Source organism: Salvelinus alpinus, chromosome 31 (genome assembly GCF_045679555.1).
Source record: "Salvelinus alpinus chromosome 31, SLU_Salpinus.1, whole genome shotgun sequence".
Lineage (NCBI taxonomy): Eukaryota > Metazoa > Chordata > Actinopteri > Salmoniformes > Salmonidae > Salvelinus > Salvelinus alpinus.
The window spans coordinates 22,510,441-22,533,999 of record NC_092116.1 but is presented as its reverse complement, the minus strand read 5'-3'; the positions used below and the strand labels follow the sequence as shown (position 1 = coordinate 22,533,999).

The 23,559-nt window shown below is 42.3% G+C and overlaps 3 protein-coding genes across 3 annotated transcripts in view; 1 reads left to right on the top strand and 2 right to left on the bottom strand.

The window, feature by feature from the left end:
• Positions 1-23,559, bottom strand: part of LOC139561819 (sterile alpha motif domain-containing protein 9-like) — a 69,985-nt gene that overhangs the window by 4,416 nt on the left and 42,010 nt on the right. The gene's annotated exons all lie outside the window — the stretch shown is intronic.
• LOC139561822 (uncharacterized) lies at positions 4,082-8,677 on the bottom strand (the record flags this gene model as incomplete). The annotated part of the gene is given in 4 exon segments (XM_071379123.1): positions 4,082-4,927; positions 6,838-6,913; positions 7,167-7,261; positions 8,413-8,677. Coding segments are annotated over 4 exon segments (1,282 nt in total), but the record flags the coding sequence as incomplete, so codon positions are not given.
• On the top strand, positions 8,764-18,803 carry LOC139561821 (E3 ubiquitin/ISG15 ligase TRIM25). The gene is made up of 9 exons (XM_071379122.1): positions 8,764-8,902; positions 10,619-10,964; positions 11,305-11,490; positions 11,757-11,975; positions 12,878-12,973; positions 14,546-14,779; positions 15,055-15,077; positions 15,301-15,446; positions 17,037-18,803. The coding sequence occupies exons 2-9, from the start codon at positions 10,707-10,709 to the stop codon at positions 17,279-17,281; spliced, it is 1,407 nt and encodes a 468-aa protein (XP_071235223.1). The 5' UTR covers positions 8,764-8,902; positions 10,619-10,706; the 3' UTR covers positions 17,282-18,803.

The window sequence follows — 23,559 nt, the reverse complement described above, 5'->3', positions numbered from 1 at the left end:
GGAAACAGTCCATTTTCAATCCCTTCAAAAATATCAACGTACCGTTTCCAAATAATAATGTTAGAAATTAGAACATTTTTGTTCTATGGAGGGGTGATGCTAAACAGATCCAGGCATTCCATGCTTTTCTTAACTCTTGATCTGTGCACTTGATATTTACTATGCAATCTGACACACGTCAAATCAGTTTCCTTGATCTTCTGATTTTGTGTGACAATGTTCTATACACGTATCTTTACAGGAAACCTACTGATCATAACAGTTTGCTGAGGGCTGATAGTTGTCACACGCTTCCCCTTGGAAAACAGTTTGCCCTACAGTCAATTGTCGAATCAAAAGAATTTGCAATAGAACTGTCAGATTGCGACAGAAATACAGCTGAGACGCAAAGAAAACTCAAGGAGAGGGGGTACAAAAACCGTCAGATTAATACTGACATTGAGAAAATTCTAAACAAAGAGACATCTTTCAAGGATAGTATCGCAAAAACAAGCATTCTAACTACCAATTCAATGTGTGCTCTGAAAAGTTAAGGGAATTGTTCAAACATTGGCACATTCTAAGATCCGATGACAGTATCCGTAATGTGTTTTCGGACCCTCCCTTGGTTGGAATCTCACAGGGCAGAATCTAAGATCAATTGGTAAACTGATTTACCACCCCCAAAATATCCCTTCACAACGTCTATTTGCACCTCTACCGGATAAACTAAAAGTGTAATAGCTACACTCAATGCAATGGCACTTACAAATGTCGATCCTGCAAACACCCAAACAGGAAAATAGATCCCAATGAAAGGTGTTATCACGTGTTCCACTAAGGCAGTATTTTTGTACATAATGCTTCTGCAACCGTATCTTACGGCAGAAAAGAGCTTCTGGATATCAGGACAGCGATCACTCACCTCGGATTAGACAAAGATTTTTTCTACAACAACCAAGACGCACAGGACATTCTCCAAACACACGGCAAGCCCGACATCCCCGTTATTTGCAAGAGGAAGCGACGCAGGTACAGAGGACAAAGAGCCGGATGCCTCGTCAGGACCCGCAGAAGGCGAGTGGGAAAGCTGCACCACATCAGTCACTGGCTTTATCAATAAGTGCATCAAGGACGTCGTCCCCACAGTGACTGTACGTACATACCCCAACCAGAAGCCATGGATTACGGGCAACATTCGCACTGAGCTAAATGGTAGAGCTACTGCTTTCAAGGTGCGGGACCCTAACCCGGAAGCTTACAAGAAATCCTGCTATGCCCTGCGACAAACCATCAAACAGGCAAAGCGTCAATACAGGGCTAAGATTGAATCATACTACACTGGCTCTGACACTCGTCTTGTGGCAGGGCTTGCTAACTATTACAGCATACAAAAGAGGGAAGCACAGCCACGAGCTGCCCAGTGACACGAGCCTAACAGACGAGCTAAATCACTTTATGCTCGCTTCGAGGCAAGCAATACTGCGGCATGCATGAGAGCATTAGCTGTTCCGGACGACTGTGATCACGCTCTCCGTAGCCGACGTGAGAAAGGCCTTTAAACAGGTCAACATACACAAGGCTGTGGGACCAGACGGATGACCAGGACTTGTGCTGACCAACTGGCAGGTGTCTTCACTGACATTTTCAACATGTCCCTGATTGAGTCTGTAATACCAACATGTTTCAAGCAGACCACCATAGTCCCTGTGCCCAAGAACCCAAAGGCAACCTGCCTAAATGACCACAGACCCGTAGCACTCACGTCCTTAGCCATGAAGTGCTTTGAAAGGTTGGTAATGGCTCACATCAACACCATTATCCCAGAAACCCTAGACCCACTCCAATTTGCATACCACCCAAACAGATCCACAGATGATGTTGCACTCCACACTGCCCTTTCCCACCTGGACAAAAGGGACACTTATGTGAGAATGCTATTCATTGACTACAGCTCAGCGTTCAACACCATAGTACCCTCAAAGCTCATCGCTAAGGATCCTGGGACTAAACTCATCCCTCTGCAACTGGATCCAGGAGTTCCTGACGGGCTGCCCCCAGGTGGTGAGGGTAGATAGCAACACATCTGCCATGCTGATCCTCAAAACTGGAGCTCCCCAGGGGTGCGTGCTCAGTCCCCTCCTGTACTCCCTGTTCACCCATGACTGCATGGCCAGGCACGACCCCAACACCATCATTAAGTTTGCAGACGACACAGTGGTAGGCCTGATCACCGACAACGACGAGACAACCTATAAGGAAGGAGGTCAGAGACCTGGCCGGGTTGTGCCAGAATAACAACCTATCCTTTAACGTAACCAAGACTAAGGAGATGATTGTGGACTACAGGAAAAGGAGGACCGAGCACGCCCCCATTCTCATCGACAGGGCTGTAGTGAAGCAGGTTGAGAGTTTCAAGTTCCTTGGTGTCCACATCAACAAACTAGAATGGTCCAAACACAACAAGACAGTCGTGAAGAGGGCACGACAAAGAGTATTCCCCCTCAGGAAGGTAAAAAGATTTGGCATGGGTCCTGAGATCCTCAAAAGGTTCAACAGCTGCACCATCGAGAGCATCCTGACCGGTTGCGTTACTGCCTGGTACGGCAATTGCTCGGCCTCCGACCGCAAGGCACTACAGGAGGGTAGTGCGTACGGCCCAGGCTAAGCTGCCTGTCATAAAGGACCTCTACACCAGGCGGTGTCAGAGGAAGGCCCTAAAAATTGTCAAAGACCCCAGCCATAGACTGTTCTCTACTACCACATGGCAAGCAGTACCGGAGTGCCAAGTCTAGGAAAAAAGTATCCTCAACAGTTTTTACCCCCAAGCAATAAGACTCCTGAACAGGTAATCAAATGGCTACCCGGACTATTTGCATTGTGTGACCCCCCCAACCCATCTTTTACGCTGCTGCTACTCTCCGTTTATCATATATGCATAGTCACTTTAACCATATCTACATACTACCTCAGCCTGACTTACCTATTGTTCACCAAATACCTTTTTTGCACTATTAGTTAGAGCCTGAAAGTAAGCATTTCACTGTAAGGTCTACACCTGTTGCATTAGGCGCACATGACAAAAACTTCGATTTGTTTATTTTATCTCTTAACTTGTCCTTGTGGTAAAAATGTTGTGTAAAACAAAGTGCAAAATAAAAGTACGAATCTCAGACCATCATAAGGTGCAAAAACACGACTTACCCACTTTTCAGAAGCGAATCACATTCGACTTCGTCACCACGTTATAACGGCATTGAACTTGTTACCCTCCCTAGGAGAGGGAGAGACCTCGACAATTTATTGTTAAAACAAGAGGCTGCCTGGATCTTTAATTTAAAGACCCTTGCTCCCTTCGGTCTCAACGTAGACTTTGATCTGAAGCCATTCTTGTGATTTTTCTATTCATTGTTAATATTTGTAGGCCTATGTAGCCAAATTGTATCTATGATCGTATGATATCCATTCATGTTTTTGTATGTTCTTATATCTGAGAATTAACCAATAATGTCAGTCTACCCGGCAATGATTACAGACACCTCGGTGTGTCCTTTGACACTTTATAAACTAGTGACCCACAGTGTTTGTCATGATACCCTGATGAAGACCGCTTGTCTGTTGAAACGTTGATTATTACATTATTGCATCTAGTCTCCTAGAGTGTGCAGCTCTGTTTCTTTTTCAAAAACTGCAAACACAGTAGCGTTCACGCTCAGTTTCCTGTGTGTATCAAGAATGGTCCACCATCCAAAGGACATCCAGACAACTTGACAACTGTGGGAAACAAGAGTCAACATGGGCCAGCATCCCTGTGGAACGCTTTCGACGCCTTGTAGAGTCCATGCCCCAACAAATTGAGGCTGTTCTGAGGGCAAAAGGGGGTGCAAAACAATATTAGGATTGTGTTCCTAACATTTGGTATACTCAGTGTATATTGCACAAATGAGAAGGGAGTGCTCTTTCTCAATTCCTTGCATCCTCACCGCCTTCTCAAAACTCATTGGAAAAGAAGGTCAGGAGGCTTGGACTTCCTCCTCCAATAAGGTTGAGAAGGCGAGGAGATCCGATTCAAGGAATTGAGAGTTACAGCATGGGTAAATACCTGAACAGCGTCTCATCTGCTTCTCCAGGTCATGGGGTAGTAGTGGTGGAGTGGAGGGGGTGAGGGGAGAGCGGTGAGGTGATATGGAGGTGGGTTGAAGTGCTGTGGAAGTGGTGTCACAGCCTTTTCTGCTTCTGGTCCCGCTCAACACTGGTCCTCCTCGGTCTCGCTGCTCTTCCTTTGCTGCTGGGTTTAATATAATGCTTGCTTGTGTGGCCACGTGTACATTGGGGTTTCCTTGGGTGAGAATGGGCTCTTGTAGCGTGCTTAGTTGTGTTGTTGCTATAATGTCATTGTACCGTTGTGTACTTGGTTGTGCAGTATGCCGGACCAGCTCAATCTCCTCCTTGAGTTCCAGTTGTCCCGAGCTTCCTAGTGGCTCTTCTTTGACAGCAGCACCAGTGATGTCATAGTCAGTGAGTGTTTCCAGGTGTCCCACAGGTGTTCTAAGCATGGGTTCTGTATCTATAGTTCTAAGGGTGTAGGCTGGCTGTTGTTCCGAATCCACCGGCGTGCTGATGGCGATGGGAACAGGCTCCAGTTTCCCCACTAGCTTTCCCCTTTCTAATTCCACTTCTTTTACTGGGCTGACTGAGATAGGAAGAGGAAATAGAAGCCATTTAAGGGGCACTGGATGTGGGGCCTGGGAAGAACCCACCTGCGCCTCCTGTTCAGTCAGTCTGTCTGTCGGGGAGTTTAACAATACGTTGTCATTTGAACACAGTGACAGGGTGGTGGTGGTGGCAGCACTGTCTTCAGTGTGTATGCAGTGGGGGTCCCAGACCTCTGAGGATGTCGATGGTTCAAACGCCAATTCAGAGACAAGACATTCATACTCTTGACTCTCTGGAACAAACAAAGAAACACTGTTGGCCTCGTAACATTCATCTTTTTCATATCAGTGAGAAACAAAGCACTAATATTGCCCTCCAAATGCACTTGATACAGAAGCCTATACAGTGCATTCAGAAAGTATTCAGACTCCTTGACTTTTTCCAAATTTTGTTACGTTACAGCCTTATTTCAAGATGAATTACATTTATATTAAAAAAGATTACATTTACATAAGTATGACGCTACAAGCTTGGCACACCTGTATTTAGGGAGTTTCTCCCATTCTTCTCTGCAGGTCTCTCAAGCTCTGACAGGTTGGATGGGGTGCTTTGCAGTACATGTTCAATTGGGTTTAAGTCCGGGCTCTGGCTGTGCCACTCAAGGATATTCAGAGATATGTCCCGAAGCCACTCCTGCTTTGTCTTGGCTGTGTGGTTAGGGTCATTGTCCTGTTGGAAGGTGAACTTTTGCCCCAGTCTGAAGTCCTTAGCGCTCTGGAGCAGATTCATCAAGGATCTCTGTACTTTGCTCCATTCATCTTTCCCTTGAACCTGGCTAGTCTCCCAGTCTCTGCCACAAAAAAAAGCATGATGCTGCCACCACCGAAGCCTCGCCGTAGGGATGGTGCAAGGATTCCTCCAGACGTACTGCTTGTCATTCAGGAAAAATAATTCAATCTTGGCTTCATCAGACCAGAGAATCTTGTCTCATGGTCTGACAGTCCTGTAGGTGCCTTTTGGCAAACTCCAAGCAGGCTGTCATATGCCTTTTACTGAGGAGTGGCGTCAGTCTGGCCACTACCATAAAAGACTGATTGGTGGAGTGGTGCAGAGGTTGTTGTCCTTCTGGAAGGTTCTCCCATCTCCACAGAGGAACTCTGGAGCTCTGTCAGAGTGACCATCAGGTTCTTGGTCAAGACCCCCCCCCCCCCGATTGGCCAGCTCTAGGAATAGTCTTGGTGGTTCCAAACTTCTTCCATTTAAAAATGGTGGAGGCCACTGTTTTCCTGGGCACCCTTCCCCAGATCGGTGCCTCAGCACAATCCTGTCTCGGAGCACTACGGACAATTCCTTCGACCTCATGGCTTGGTTTTTGCTCTGACATGCAATGTCAACTGTGGGACCTTATATAGACAGGTGTGTGCCTTTCCAAATCATGTCCAGTCAATTGAATTTACCACAGGTGGACTCCGATCGAGTTGTAGAAACAGCTCAAGGATGATCAATGGAAACAGGATGCACCGGAGCGCAATTTCAAGTCTCATAGCAAAGGGTCTGAATACTTATGTAAATAATGTTTTTCATTTATGAGAAATAGATTGAGGGAAAATATTAATTTAATACATTTTAGAATAAGGCTGTAACGTAACAAAATGTGGAAAAAGTCAAGGGGTCTGAATCCTTTCCGAATGCACTGTAGATGATTGTTGTTTCACCCTGACTGCACTACGAATGTCCCAATGGCGAACATGCATGAAGATGGAAGAACTCAGATATGTCGTCATCGTTTTAGCACGATCCACTGAGTTGGTAAACTACGTTGCGTGACATGGTTCAATAAATATCTGAATAATCTACCTTTGCGGCAATTAGGAAAAAAACTCAAGATAGAAATTGGGATCATGTATACGGTGCTAATGAACATACAAATAAATTATAAGGAGTGTGATGTACACTACGGCAAACTTAGCCAAACGAGTCGTTTGTGGTAAGTGCATGAGGACGGACCATCATCTTTATGTATCTCTACTACTGGGACAATAAAGGCATGACTTAAATTCTCTTTCCATCCACTACTCCACATCATTTCAATAACTCAAATTCAATTTTATAAAGCCCTTTTTACATCAGCAGTTGTCACAAAGTGCTTTACGGTTACCCAGCCTAAAACCCCAAAGCAATCCACTTATCTGGTCCACTTACTGTGCATGCTGTTCCCAATACTGTCACCCTCCTCAAAGACACCAACCTTCACCACCTCCCAGTCCATGTCCAATCTCTACAGGCATAACAATGGATATACTGTTTACCTACATTAGCATTTAGATACTGCTACAGAAGGAAACAAAACTGACACTGAACATTACAGGGGCCTTTAAGTCAAATGGTCCACTAAAAGAGTGGCTGTGTTTCACACACACACAACCCAGAGCATTCTAACCACAGAACTAGAATGTGCAGAACGGATTCCCCATTCACGTCAATGACGCTGTTCGTTTTATTCATTCCATCTTTTATTTTAACCATCTCACCTCATATTTAAGATTAATGTGCATGTCTTCACCATCATCACGCCTTGGCATAGCAACAGAGCCACTGGGGGCCTCACCACCATCATGTTGAGTTGCTAGGGTCAACACAACAGAAGATGAACCACACACACACACAGAGAGAACAAAAAAATGACAAATAAACTTACTTTTCCGTTAAGGAAAGGCCTGGAATACTAAGGAGGCAACAAATAATTAGTCTACATACTGGAATACAAAGGGAACAGAAGTTCGAACTAGCTAGAGATGTAACACCTGTTGTAGCTGCAGGGCCAGTCCTTGCTGTTCTGCAGCCCTAGCTGAGACCCCCAAAAATGCTAAACTAGCATAGTCCCAGTAAGCAAAATTACGTTGAAAAGACACTTAAAAAACATAATCCCCAGACATTGACGTTATGTTAAATTTAGGTTCTGAGTGGCATTTTCCAGGATGTTGCAATCAGGGTCATTTTTGGTTCTTAATGAAAGTTGAAAATACTATGTTAGGGCCAAATCAAGGCTGGTCCACACAGGACACAATCTGAATAAAACAGTCGTCTATGATTGGTTCAGATTTGGTCTGGACCTGCCCAGAAATTAAGGCCGGTCCAGACTGCACCATAAAAAAAGTCAAGTGCGTCAAAGTGTTACTTCAAATTGCATTTTATGAACGCCCATCTATGTGTTAAGCCCAGTGTTGCCAACTCCCCAGTAAGGACAGTAGATAAATGACGGCATCACCTAATTTGCATAATCGGCCATGTGCAAGTAATTGTGATGGACACTGTAGGAGAGAGAAAAAGTGAAAACACCCTAAATATGTTTAGAACTACTATGTCACAATTCCAACCCTCCTTTATCTGGGCTTGGGACCGGCAAAAGTGACCCAAAAGAGAGACTGCCAGAGTTACTTCGTTTTTTTTATTTTATTTTTCTTAATTTGTTTTTAACCTTATGGTCCACTTAGGAGCCTACAACAAGTCACAGTAAAACATGAACTTATTTTTTACATTTTTTTGTATTTTTGAACATTTGTCGCTAGAGGGATCTAAATACTCGCTAAATATAGCGACAAAGTCGCTAAATTGGCAACACTGGTTAAGCCTACCGTTTGTAAAACACACAAAAAGACGTCTGGTCTGTACCACGTGCAGCCTTATTCTACAGCCCATTAATTCAACTAACGCTGAGACTTCCTGACAATGTTACATTAGGCCTACTTTAAAATAACTTATGTTAAAGTTACTCACCACGTGGTGTCACTTCAGTGGTTTCCCGTGTGTATGTGCATATTGCCATCTCCAATGCATTCTTCAGTCTGCATGCCTGCACGGCCTCTATGGCGTGGTCTCCGGCACAAAGAGCAACGGGTAATACTGTATTCTGGATAGTAGCGTTACCCGAAGTGCCTTGGAAAATATGTGTTATCTCCGATACGGCGACATTTAACAGAATATCCAAAACCATCTTAACCTGTGTTTTAAAAATGTTCACGAAGTCTTCGCGTTCCTCCATAACTGACCAGCTAGTGGAGTTTGGATTACAACTGGGAAGAAATTCTGCGCGCGCATTTCTTTGACGTCATCCCAGGTGTCACGAGGTTACGGATTGAGCCCACCTGCCGTTCCCCGGCATGAATGGTCAAACAACAATTGTAAGTGCCTGAATCGTGTTCGCCTGAGATTTCGCTGACCAAGAACCAGAGAGAAGTTGTAAAATACGGTGTCTTCTGAGATCTAGGTAAGGGACCAATGTTTGTAAATAAGTTACCGTTAGTTGTCAACTGTAGCTAGTTAGCTCCACAAGGTGCGCTCGGGCTGCTATTATGCCACGGACTTGGCTAGAAGGGATCCAGCTTTTGTAAAGTCAACGTCAGGCTTTACATTTCATAGCAGGTTAGAATAATTTACGCAGCAGGTTAGTATAATTATGTTAAGGTTAGGAAAAGGGTTGGTGTTAGCTGAAATGCCCAAAATTTACTTTTGAATTAAATTTGACAAAAGATGGATCCCGTCTAGCCATGACCTTATCCCACCTTCTAAACTAGAGCAGCTAGTTAATTAATTCGATTCTCAGCCCTCTAAACTGGAACATGCCACCCATGTAGGTCAGCGTAATCTATTTAAAATATAAATACGTTTCAATTCAACTACGGTTATTTAGAAGCATTGCACTTGCATACAACACATACCCTAAACCCACGGCTATTTTTGCAGTGTTTTGAAAAAGATATATATATATATATATTGGTTATGGTGATTTACAGTGGTGTAAAAATACAGATTTTTTTTGGGGGGGGGTATTTGTACTTTACTATTTATATTTTTGACTACTTTTACTTCACTACATTCCTAAAGAAAATATTCGATACATTTTCCCTGACATCCAAAAGTACTCCTTACATTTGAATGCTTAGCAGGACCGGACAATTGTCTAATTCACACTTATCAAGAGAACATCACTGGTCATCCCTACTGCCTCTGATCTGGGTGTGGCGGAGGTGCCCCTGGCTATCTATAAATGTTTGCTTAATATAAGGAATACTTTTACCTTTGATACTTAAGTATGTTTTAGCAATTACATTTAATTTTGATACTTAAGCATATTTAAAATCAAATACTTTTAGACTTTTACTCAAGTAATATTTTACTGGGTGACTTTCACTTTTATGAGTCATTTTCTAATAAGGTATCTTTACTTTTACTCAAGAATGACAATTTGGTACCTTTTTCCACCACTGGTGATTTATGAGGCTACTATTGCAATTTAAATTGGCCTATTAGCAGTCATGCAACTATGGCCACACATTACCTTTTGAACTTTAGGTTTAGGTCAGCAAGTTCAGAGCTGGTCCAACATCAACATTGTTGATAGGAAAGGGGAAGTGAAAAGTTTAAAACTAGTTTTGTTTTAAACTGCCACATTGGTTACTTCTTAGATGATCACGTTATTATTTGGGCTTTTATGTTTGTCATTGTTTTACTACTCTGCATATCACAAGAAGGAAAAGGGGCAATAGAATGCCTATTTTACATTTTGATATACGTTTGTTGCAAATTGTTGGTCTATGAGTCAAGATAGTGTAGACATTTTTTATTATTCATATTATTATGATATTATTCACAGTGTACAAAACATTCCTAATACTGCTATGCACCCCCCTCCTTTTGTCCTCAGAACAGCCTCAATATTTTATCTTGCCCGTTCACACTCTGAATGGCACACATACATAATCCATGTCTCAACTGTCTCAAGGCCTCCCCTTCATCTACTGTACACTGATTTGAAGTGAATTTAACAAGTGGCATCAATAAGGGATCATAGCTTTCAGCTGGATTCACCTGGTCACTGTCATGGAAAGAGCAGGTGGTCCTAATGTTTTGTATGCTCAGTGTATAATACTTTTAGATCTTTAACATCTAATCTCAAATGTTTTGTGTGTCTACTACTCTACAGCTACTGCGACCAAACCACACATACCTTGGAACTCCCCCCCCACAACATCAGCTTTCCCCTTCCCATCATCAGCTCTCCCCTTCCCATCATGGCTACCTCTATGGACCAGTCCACTCTTCTAGAAGACGAGCTCACCTGTCCCGTGTGCTTGGACCTGTTCAGGGACCCCCACCTGCTGCCCTGCGGCCACAACTTCTGCCTGCTGTGCGTCCGCCGGCTCAAACGCCAAGCGGAGCGAGGCCGCTTCCGTTGCCCCGAGTGCCGAGAGAGCCACCGCTGCTCCACGGCCTCCCAGAAGAACTTTAAGCTCGCCAACATCGCAGACGACTTCCGCTGCAGGGGACGGGTATGTGCTGTCTGGGGGCTGTATTCATGAAGTGTCTCAGTGGAGGAGTATTGATTTAGGATAAGTTTAGCCTGTTACATGGACAGGAGGGCCCTGATCCTAGATCAGCACTCCTACTCTGAGATGCTTGATACACACGGTCCCTGGTCACATTAGCTGTGGAGCGGTAGCTAAAAGCACCAAAGAAAAGTTTATATGAATTTTAAGGCCTATCACTCTGATGACCTTAGTTTAAGGAGTATTCATCTCTACAATAGCCTGCTCTACTGATTCATAGCCTATAGGCCCCACCCAACAAACACGCTACCTCTCTTCCTCTTCCTTTCTCTATGATGTCCAGGCAGTATCGTCAAGACCACAACAACCAGACGGCAGCCCGACAAAAGCCGAGACCCCCGTGTCCGTGCCGTGTGACTACTGCTCTCCAGGGGACACTAGCGAGGCGGGGAAAGGGGAACCTGGGGCTGGAGTGGTGGTAGAGGTAGCGGTCAAGACGTGTCTGAAATGCGAGGTGTCCATGTGTCAGGTAAAGATCTGAGAGGCATCCATAATTTTAGCATCCATAATTCCAAATGCACCCATGGTAAAGCACTATGGAGCAGAAATATTCCAATATTCTTATTCCGTTATCTAAGCACTCTTTTTGCACAGCACCAGTATTCTCAACACATTCTAGTGTTGGATGTGCATAACACTTTTTTTTATTTTTTAAAGCTTTGTTTTATTTTACATTTTCAATCAGCAGGTAAGTCAAGACAAACATGAACTTTTTCTTCATTTTGTCCATTTCAGGAGCACGTGAAGCCCCACCTGGAGCTGCCTGCGTTTAGGGAGCACCCCCTGACTGAACCCCTGGGGGACCTGAGGAAGAGGAAGTGTCCCGAACACGATGAGATGTACCGCTACTACTGCATGGACGACCGGGTGTGTGTCTGCAACGCCTGTACCATCGAGGGGAGCCACGCCGGACACACCATCAAGACCCTGAAGAACACTATGAAGGATCTGAAGGTAACAGCTCTAAAGTTATAAAACCTATGAAACAGTGAATAGGTTAATCACTGTGTGTTTAAGTCACGGGCACAACTTTCACTGGGGACAGGGGTGACATGCCCCCACCCCACACATTCTGAAATTGCATTTTTGTCCTAGGCAAATGTGTGCTTTAGGACCATGTGGACACCTCTGAGCGTGTTGGAGTGTTTATCTGACTGGATACCCCCACTTCTAAAACCAAAATTGCACCCCTGGTTTAGGTTACATATCGTTATGGAAGAGTGGTAGAGTTAAGAGGTCTCTGTTTGTTGGTCTACTGGTCAGGAGGGGGATGTACAGGACTAAATGAAGCACTCTAAAAATGAAAGACCCTCACTTAGAACACACTCGCACACAAGAAGTATGTACTCCCTATCACTTTCGATCAAACAAAAGGTACACACACAAAGAACACACCTCTATACTCTAGACGAGGCCTCCACAGAATGGCAATTGATGAGTCTAGAACACAGGTGAATGTCATTGTCACTGCTGTTGTCTGACATGGTTGAGCGAATGAGAGACAATGAGTGAGTCCCAAATGTCACCCTATAACCTAAATAGTGGGAAGAGAGATCCCATAGGGCTCTGGTCAAAAGTAATGCACTATAACGGGAATAGGGTGCCATTCGGGACTGAGACAAAACATGATGTGATCTCACTGTTTGAATGAATTGTTCAAGCTGCTTCCTGAAGTGACTTGTCTGAACCAATGTGAAAAAGGGAGACATTTCCAGTTGAGTTCACCATTTACCCTCACTATAGTCTTGTTGTCATAGTGAATGTAATCTCTCTTCCCTCCCTCAAACCCACTCTCTCCCTCTGTTTCTCTCCCTCTGTTTTGCTCCCAAACTCCCACTCTCCCTCTCTGTTCTCAGGGCTCTCTGGAGAACCAGCTACAGAAGGTGGACAGGAAGCTGAACAAAGCAGAGAAAAATCTCCAGGAGCAGAAAGAACAAGAACGACTGAACAAGGTGATATTGCTGGTCTAGGATGAGGGCAGCCGGTGATTGTCACACAAATAACTGCCGGTCTCACGGTAATTGACCGTTAATTAACATAAACACATTTCCCATCTCTTGGCTATATAGCCTATAAGCCAATGATGCAGAACTTTGGAACATCTACATAAAAAGTTAATATAGCCTACACCATCACAATAAATACATTATTTATTTTAGTCTAAAGAAAAATGATATGAAGAAAATGAAGTCTATTTCAGAAGAACAGAAGAGCATAATCTGAGTTGTCTTTATGTTAGGCCGTGATCTGGCTATGCCATATGGCTGTGGGCTACACTAGTTCATTTAGCAGACAAGATTTGTTTAGAATTCCGTGGCATTATTTTATAGTGTGAAAAATACAGTTGAACATTGCTGAATAAAATAGGAGTGCGCACATGGGGCTATTCTGTGTTGAGCGGTTAACAAAGAAACCGTTCCTCCTATATGCTTCATTTAGAGTTATTTATGCAACTTTAGTTGTTCTACAAACGTTGGGCTATATGTTTTGATTTTTAATACATTCTAAGTCGCATCAAAGGCATGAGCTCTGCTTTGTTTATTGCTCAGGCTGTACACACTTAATCAGTCTCTCATTCACAATTTAACAAGCACTTGATAATGCCCCGAATTTCCCGGCCGCATCCTCTTTGTGTGGCCGTAATGCCCCCCCCAAAAATGTATACTAATGATTTAGTATATGATTTACATATACTAAATCATATAAGTGTGAAATTAGTTTTGATTTAGAATGGACCATTATCATGCACCTGTCTCGAAACAGGGTCAGCGGTAAAAAATACATGTCATCTATGCTCTTAAATAGCAAGTGGAGGACGCTTTTCATGTGGTTCATTTTCATGCCAGCCAGGTAAGCTATACTCCTGTTGTAAATATAAGCAATGTGCTTAATAAATAATAGTAATAATAGGAAAGTTGAGAAATAAATATAGTATGCCTAGCCTATAGAAAGCTGATGGGATCCTGCTCTTTTTAATAGAGGTCATCACTCTGTTCTCACTCATAGAAATGTTGCGCAACATGAGCTCAGTGTGTTTGAAAAGATTTTCGATTACATTTGCATTGATGTCAGAGTGATTAGAGGGACGTAGAGTGCTGAGTATCAGGCAGTTGGCAAGTTTGGTAGGCTACTAATGACCATCAGCAACAACAGAGTTTGGAGAAGCCTAATTACAGTGACTAAACTGTCACATGGAATTTGACTGCCATCATGACTTGTGACCACCCGTGTGGCGGTAATATGCTCACCGTAACAGCCCTATCTAGGATCAGTTTTGCATTTAAGATTGTAATGAACATGATTATGGACAGGTGTTCGCACCTGATCCTTGATCAGCACTCCTTTCCATAATGTAAGATGTCATGTATTTGTATTGTTTACAGAGCTGTATATATTTTTTAATTTGTTGTATTAAAAAATATATATATTTCATGTCTGAAGATGAGTCAACTTTTGATCACTGATTAGTTAGTTTTTGGTTAAACACACACCTACCTCTTAACCCTCTCCCTCTCTCTGTGCAGAGGTTCCTGGAGGACTCAGACCAGCGGGTCACAGCCTTGGGGGAGGTGTTACAGGTCCACCTGGAGGGCTTCCTCACCTCCCTCAGGGACTGTTCCTGCTCCCACGGGGTCGAGTGTGGCCCCAGCATCCAGCGGAACATAGCCAAGGCGGTCCAGGACCAGTCCCGTCTGCAGGATGTCCACAGTGGCATCCAGACCCTCGCCCAGGAGAACGACCCCTTCCGCTTCCTGGAGGTCAGTGTGCGGATTAATTGATATACATGGACAAATGGATGTGCCTTTAACATTCTTTTTAAAACCGTCCTGCTGTTCCTAAGTAGCTTTATTGTTTTATTTTCATTAACTAAATGTTATTATTTTTTTGATGGGGATTGGAAAAGATGCAGAAAATTACATTGATGGAAGCCACAACCCCTGCAATAGTAAAGCTGATCTACCCCCCCCCCCCCCCAAAAAATAAAAAGAATAATGAATGATGTTATTCTTTGCTTCTCTGATTTGCTGTTTAGGCGTACAAGTCATCAAGCAAAAAGTAAGTGGGTTGTGTGTGTGTGTGTGTGTGTGTGTGTGTGTGTGTGTGTGTGTGTGTGTGTCTCCAACTGTCTATGGGTGTTGGACCATTTGCAGTGTGTTTGTGCGTGTGTGAGCTATGTCATGGGTGACATTTCATTTGTAATGTGTGTCTTTCTCTCTCCACCTGTCTATGGGTGATGTGCCATTGCTAATGCGAGTGTGTTTGTGTGTGTTTGTCCCAGTTTCTGCAGGCAGTTGAAGAAGCCTCTGTTCCACCCAGAATGCGCTTGCGTGGACTCAGACGGCCTGGCCGAGTCCATGGAGGCTAAACAGGAAGACTTCCTCACTGAAGTACACTCTCACGTCTCTCACCTCATCAACGAGCTCTGTAAGTAACAGACTGGTGTGTGTGAGAAAGGGTAGAGGGAACTAGAGTGTGTTGAATAATTTGAATACCTTTTGAATTTGTGGGCACAGGCACACAGAAATGATAATGTATCATGTTCACATATGTATGTACAGTTGAAGTTGGAAGTTTACATGCACTTAGGTTGGAGTCATTAAAACTCGTTTTTCAACCACTCCACAAATTTCTTGTTAACAAACTATAGTTTGTACAACAATAGTACGCTAGTATAAACACTCAGGAAGGAGACGCGTTCTGTCTCCTAGAGATGAATGTACTTTGGTGCGAAAAGTGCAAATCAATCCCAGAACAACAGCAAAGGACTTTGTGAAGATGCTGGAGGAAACGGGTACAAAAGTATCTATATCCACAGTAAAACGAGTCCTATATCGACATAACATGAAAGGCCGCTCAGCAAGGAAGAAGCCACTGCTCCAAAACAGCCATAAAAAAAGACAGACTACAATTTGCAACTGCACATCGGGACAAAGATCGTACTTTTTGGAGAAATGTCCTCTGGTCTGATGAAACAAAAATAGAACAGTTTGGCCATAATGACCATCATTATTTTTGGAGGAAAAAGGGGGAGGCTTGCAAGCTGAAGAACACCATCCCAAACGAGAAGCACGGGGGTGGCAGCATCATGTTGTGGGGGTGCTTTGCTGCAGGAGGGACTGGTCCACTTCACAAAAGAGATGGCATCATGAGGCAGGAAAATTATGTGGATATATTGAAGCCACATCAAGACATCAGTCAGGAAGTTGAAGCTTGGTCGCAAATGGGTCTTCCAAATGGACAATGACCCCAAGCATACTTCCAAAGTTGTGGCAAAATGGCTTAAGGACAACAAAGTCAAGGTATTGGAGTGGCCATCACAAAGCCCTGACCTCAATCCTATAGAAAATGTGTGGGCAGAACTGAAAAAGTGTGTGGGAGCAAGGAGGCCTACAAACCCGACTCAGTTACACCAGCTCTGTCAGGAGGAATGGGCCAAAATTCAACCAACTTATTGTGGGAAGCTTGTGGAAGGCTACAAGAAACGTTTGACGCAAGTTAAACATTTGAAAGGCAATGCTACCAAATACTAATTGAGTGTATGTAAACTTCTGACCCACTGGGAATGTGATGAAAGAAATAAAAGCTGAAATAAATCACTCTACTATTATTCTGACATTTTACATTCTTAAAATAAAGTGGTGATCTTAACTGACCTAAGACAGGGGATTTTTACTTGGATTAAATGTCAGGAATGTCAGGAGTTTAAATGTATTTGGCTAAGGTATTTGGCTAAACTTCCGACTTCAATTGTATTTTTGCTTGTCTTTTTTTGTGTGTTTGACAAATAAACCAACCTAAAGAATGTACTTGAACCACAAACACTTTTCTCCTCAGACTTGATTGCATGCATGATAGAACAGCAGAATATGTACTGCAACATGTCTTCAACAACACTGTCGGACGCTCCTCTCCTCTGTTTCATCAACAAAACCAATAACAAGAGGCGCTGAGGCGAACAGTGGCACAGTTTCACCAAATGTGGATTCTACCTTTAACAGTTTTGTCTTCTACCAGGTCCCGTAGTCCGGGAAGAGGAGGACAGCGGAGGAGAGGAGGAGGAGGAGGAGGAGGATGAAGATGATGACGACAGCAGTGATGGAGATGAGCAAGAAGAAGCCGAGGAGGAGATGAGGAGTGAGGAAGAGGAGGCTGTACACGACCAGAGTGAGTCAGCAGACGAACTTTACAGTCCCGAAGGGCAGGAAGACGAGGAGGAAGAAGAAGAGGAGGAAGAAGAAGAGGAGATTCATTCAGACTGATGAAATTACTTCCATTTAAGTCTGATTTTCAGTCAAAAAGTCATGCATTGATGTCAGTGGGAGAATGTGTGAAAAGGCTACTTTGGATTTTTCCATAAATTACCAAAAGAACAATTTTGGGAAACCTTTTAAATATTATACATCAATCTTTAGAAGATGAGCTGTTTGAGTGCATATGGCACCCTATTTCTTATATAGTGCACTACTTTCGACCAGGGCCCTATATAGGCAATAGGGTGTCATTTGGAACGTAGACAATTTTTTGTTGTTGTTCAAGATTATACTGTAATAACTAAACACTTGAAACTGGGCTTCTCATTCTAACCTCATACGTTTTTTGTTGTTGACTAAAGCACTTTGTGCCCAACCTCTCATTTGTAGACCTGGGTTCAAATAGTATTTGATTTATTATTATTTATTATTTTTTCAAATACTTTTCTGCGTTTGCTTTGTAATGTAATATAGTTTTGGATCTATTCTATTGCTTCCATTAAGCCAGGCAAGCTTGATCAAGCACTGCTAGAAGTATTTGTAATAATTTCACCTAGTATTTGAACCCAGGTGCGGGCTGTATTATACATCCAGGGAAAGCCACATCTTAAGTATTTATTTTGATTCTCAGGAAGATGTATTATAAGGTGTTTATTATTTGATGGCACTTTGATAAATACTATTGAAAGGTATTGCACTGACCACTTGCAGAAATGTATGTCTTCCTAAACTACAATGGGCTACCTGACTAATTATACACCATTAGTGCATTTAGTTAGCATGGTCCCAGATCTGTTTATGCTGTCTTGCCAGCTCCAATATGAATGACCATCATAGTTGACAAGACAGCAGAAATGGATCTGGGTCCAGGCTAGCATTTAGGTGTTCATGTGTAACCAGACAAATGTGAGTGCATATCCTGACTTAATTCTGTTTGATGTGAATTTTATACCAATGAAAGTTAGATGATAGAAGACTTGTGGATGAGTGTGTGAAGCGTGGGTGTGTTTTTCAAAAGCTGTTTGAAATTTATGTAAAAGTTGGTGAGCTATATGTTTATCAGTCTATCGTTTAATAATTAATTGTTCTTATGGTATTATGTTTCATCAGTTGCATACCTGGGTTGTATTCATTAGGCACCAAATGGGGGGGGGTTCAACAGACTGAAACAGAGAGATCTACCAGCACTGGTCCAATAAGTAGCCCTTGTTGTCCTTTTCCGTTTGGAAACGGTGTGCACTAATGAACACAACCCATGTCTCATGACTTGTAGTTCTGAGAAATATTTGAAGGCCTACTTCTAGTGGTTGTAGCAATAGATAACTTGTTACTTTAGACATGTTTTGTATCGTTATCAATTTGCACAGTTCTGCAAAGAACATAGTGAAAAATAACTTTTTTGTCCTGCAAGGGATTTAAAAAAAAATGTGATCTGAAAAATCTATAATATTTTGGGGGATTTTCATACTGGTGATTTTGAATGTGGTAAAATTGTCATTCTATCCAGCCAATAAACTCAGCATGAATGTTATTATAATAGCACATTGCATTCATATAACATTTCATTGGCTTCTTTCAGACCCCCACATTCTTTTACATTATTAATTATTTTTCTCCTTTCACTTTTATGAATTCTTGAAACTATAATTCCAAGAAATGTCTAATATGTCAGCCTGGCCTCAAAGATGTAACATAGTAAATGCAATCTGTGACAAAGGTTAAATTAAAAAATAATACCCATTAAACCTAGCGGTTAAACAGGGAAACAGTTTTTCCACCGTTCTATTTTCCCATAAGGGATTTTAGAAACACTAAGGGCTGTATTTCATGTAGGCTTACCTTGGTGTAACGTTTTGATAACAATGTCAATCTTTCGCGGACAAGATGAATTTTATCAATATATTCAGCTCTATTTACTCTCAGATTCTAAAATGCTAATTCACATCGGAGTAGACATCATGTAAAAACAACAAATCCCTGCAAGCTCCTGCACGTCATCTCTAGCTGACACCTAACAGGTATTGTGTCAATTTAAAACTTGCACAAGACAGTTCACAGAATTGTCCATTAAAGAAATGCAGCCAAATTATCCATTACTACATTTAACTAATATTTGATATTTAATCCAGAGATTCTTACTTTTGCCCCGATTCGGCAGTCTCGTCCAGATCAATTTGTAGTTCTTTATGATAGCCACATTAGCAGGTAATTAGCATTTCATTTTTGGGGGGTAAATACGGAAAATAAACATCACCTTGTCCTAGAGAGATTTACATGGTTATCAAAACATCACACCAGGCTAAGCCTAAATGATACACAGCCCTTATTTAAGTGTTTCTAAAATCCCCTATGGTATTTGAATGGTGGAAATACGATTGGAACCATTTCCCTGTTTGACCGTTAGGTTTTATGGGTATTATGACTCATACTGTGGTACTCTATTTGTATAATATGTTATGTTTGGTATGGTTACATAAGAAAGAAGGTTACCTAAAGGCCCAGTACAGTCAAAAATGTGTTTTCCCTGTGTTTTATACAGTTGAAGTCGGGAGTTTACATACACCTTAGCCAAATACATTTCAACTCAGTTTTTCACAATTCCTGACATTTAATCCTAGTAAAAATTCACTGTCTTGGGTCAGTTAGGATCACCGCTTTATTTAAGAATGTGAAATGTCAGAATAATAGTAGAGAGAATGATTATTTCAGCTTTTATTTATTTCATCACATTCCCAGTGGGTCAGAAGTTTACATACACTCAATTAGTATTTGGTAGCATTGCCTTTAAATTGTTTAACTTGGGTCAAACGTTTCGGGTAGCCTTCCACAAGCTTCCCACAATAAGTTGGGTGAATATTTGGCCCATTCCTCCTGACAGAGCTGGTGTAACTAAGTCAGGTTTGTTGGCCTCCTTGCTCGCACACGCTTTTTCAGTTCTGAACCTAACCCCTAACCTTAATCTTAACCCAGCTAACGCTAGCCACCAAGCTAACATTAGCCACAACAAAGTGGCATATCAAGAATCTGATTAAACAGGATGATCATTACACAGGTGCACCTTGTGCTGGGGACAATAAAAGGCCACTCTGAAATGTGCAAGTTTTGAGGGAGTGTGCAATTGGCATGCTGACTGCAGGAATATTCACCAGAGCTGTTGCCAGAGAATTTAGTGTCCATTTCTCTACCATAAGCTTCCTCCATTGTCATTTTAGAGAATTTGACAGTACGTCCAACCAGCCTCACAACTGCAGACCATGTGTATGGCATCGTGTGGGCGAGTGGTTTGCTGGTGTCAACATTGTGAACAGAGTGCCCAATGGTGAGGGTGGGGTTATGGTATGGGCAGGCATAAACTACGGACAACGAACACAATTGCATTTTATCGACGGCAATTTGAATGCAGATATACTGTGATGAGATTGACCGTTGTCGTGCCATTCATCTGCTGCCATCACCTTATGTTTCAGCATGATAATGCACGGTCACAAGGATCTGTACACAATTCCTGGAAGCTGATCGACGTGTACGACAGCGTGTTCCAGTTCACACCAATATCCAGAAACATTGCACAGCCATTGAAGAGGAGTGGGACAACATTCCACAGGCCACAATCAACAGCCTGATCAACTTAGTCTGAAGGAGATGTGTTGCACTGCATGAGGCAAATGGTGGTCATACCAGATACTGACTGGTTTTCTGATCCACGCCCCTACTTTTTTCTTTTAAGGTATCTGTGATGAACATATGCATTTCTCTACTCCCAGTCATGTGAAATCCATAGATTAGGGCCTAATGAATTGATTTCCTTATATGAACTGTAACTCAGTAAACCTTAGAAATTGTTGCATGTTGTGTTTATATTTTTGTTCAGTATAATTTGTAACATATCACATGAAATGTATGATGGACATCCACAAATTATTACATTCCATATGAAACGTATGAAAATGCATAGCCATTTCAAGACAACTCTGATCGGCCTATAAAGTATTTTTCTCAAAGTTGCCCGGATGTCACATGTGCTACTTATATCAGTACACTCATAACTTAAGCATTAAGTAGCAAATAAGCCATGCATTTTTTCGTTAACCAAATTCGCCACTCATTGACCTCCATACAAAATTCCTTGCTTGTTGGGCACAACAACATCAAAAAAGTCACCTGCTGGAGGGAGACAGATTTTTTGCAGAGTTGGGCCTGTCTCTTCCTCTTTGTCTGCATCTCTGAACACGTGTATAAACGGAAGAAAGACGCCACAAACGTGTTGTCACTGTAAAATAGCCTACTGTTGGCGGCAACTGTTAAAACCGGTTAAAACAACGTAGCCTACAGTAATTGTTGCGTTTGTGAAATGATTTTGATGTGATATGAAAGTGGAGGGATTTCTGTTTCCAGAACCGTACCGCTTTTGAGAATGGATTCACGTTTAGATCAGGGGTGAAAATCTGATATCAACTTTGGAGGGGACAATTACATGACATTTTCTCAAGAGCAATTCCTGAGGGGGACACCAAAAGTAGTGCTGTAACACATAGCCTACGTTGTAATATGTTAAATGTATATTGAGGAACCATAATTACTACAACTGGATAATTGATAGGTACCGCAGTTAACTGAAGGGTTGTCCCAACTTGTTCAAATGTTTAAATTATTATAATACTACTACTGGATAATAGTTATAGCAGTGTTCCTTATCAGTCCAGCATGTATGCAGGTATTTGTATTTACAACCAGCAATACGAAGAAAGGCCAGTAGGTGGCAATGGTACTGTACACTGTATGGGTGCAGTTTTTGTAAATACAATGAACATGTTGTGATCTCATCTAAAATAATCTCCATTGAGAACCATCACAAAGTTGGCCTTTTTATTTTACTTTTTCTGATATTTATATAGTCATTAAATATGTCTACTACAATAGCTTTACAAGAACAAAAAGCTCAAAATAAGTAGTTCTAAAAGTGAAAGAACTACTTCAATGAATAACCCAAATAAATCAACCAAAATATCCTTCAAAAATACTTATTTATTGTTCAGTCAGTGTCTCAACTCTTAAAACAACAGCTATGGACAAGTATGTCACACAAAGTATGCAATTTTAAATAAAATAACAAAATAAATAATTAGTAAGTGTACTGTCATATAATAAAAACTGAAAACTACTAAACAAAATAACAAATATCATACTATACACCAGGGGTTCTCAAACAGGGGTCAGTGGACCCCTAGGGGTCCCTGGTGTAATTGCAAGGGGTCAGTGAAAAAGAAAAGTGTAAAGAACATATTCAGCACCACAAGGTTTCCAGTAACTTTATATATACATAGTACTGAACATAAGAACCAAACATGTTTGCGGGTTTCAATGGATTCAACAAATTGCTGGCAGATATATTCCCTCCAGACTGTCCAGCCTGTCTTTATGTACATTACAGACAAGTACGCTGTTCCGTCTCTTTTGGCTCATGCTAGCCCGTAGCCAAGTCTTTAACCTGCGGAGTGCACTGAAACTCCTCTCAGCCTCACATGAAGACACTGGCACCACAAACAAAATTCTGATCAGCACCTCAACTTGGTCAAACAACCCCCGCACCTCCACTGGAAGCCTCCTGAGGACCTCTGCTGCCTCTCCACTGCTGCTACAGGGGTATTTGTTGTGAAATAGAGGCAACTGCACTGAAAGAGAATTTATGTTCAGCTCAGGGTACTGATCTAGAGACTCATCCAACTCCCCCGTGAGAAGCGCTCTTTCCAACTTGTGCAGGACGTTTAGACTGTCCTGGTCAAAACGGTCGCCAAACTGAACCTCCACACCATCCAACACTTAAAAAAATTCTGCCCTATAGTGATCCACGCTTTGCCAGCAAATCATCTTGAGTGTGTCTCAATGGATTCAATCAATGATGTTGCTTTCTCATACAGTGCAAGGTAGCTTTCGTCATTTCTCTTGCACCTAAGAGATGACCGCACACATTCGACTGCAGCCTGCACACCAGAGACAATCCGAGTTTTTTTCTGCAGTAAAATGTTTAGGCATTCAAGTTCTCCAAGAACAGCAGAGGCAAGTGTGAGGCCCAACACACTCTTGCCTTTGCTGAAGTGCTCAAATAAGCCACTGGCAGTTGAAGCTGTCTTGGATGCAGTTTTTGCCATCTCCTCTAGGCTGCTTAGTACCCGCTCATACTGCCCTAGCACAGCTCTAATAGCAGTATTCCGCACAGTCCACCTTGTTGGACATAGGGGTTTCATGGTGGTCAGATGTGTATCTTTGGACGTGGCAATTGATTCCAA

Coding starts and splice junctions, on each gene's coding strand:
- LOC139561821 (XM_071379122.1), top strand. CDS start 10,707: ATGGCTACCTCTATGGACCAGTCCACTCTTCTAGAAGACGAGCTCACC. Junction 10,965..11,304: donor ACTTCCGCTGCAGGGGACGG/GTATGTGCTGTC, acceptor TATGATGTCCAG/GCAGTATCGTCAAGACCACA. Junction 15,447..17,036: donor TCACCTCATCAACGAGCTCT/GTAAGTAACAGA, acceptor GTCTTCTACCAG/GTCCCGTAGTCCGGGAAGAG.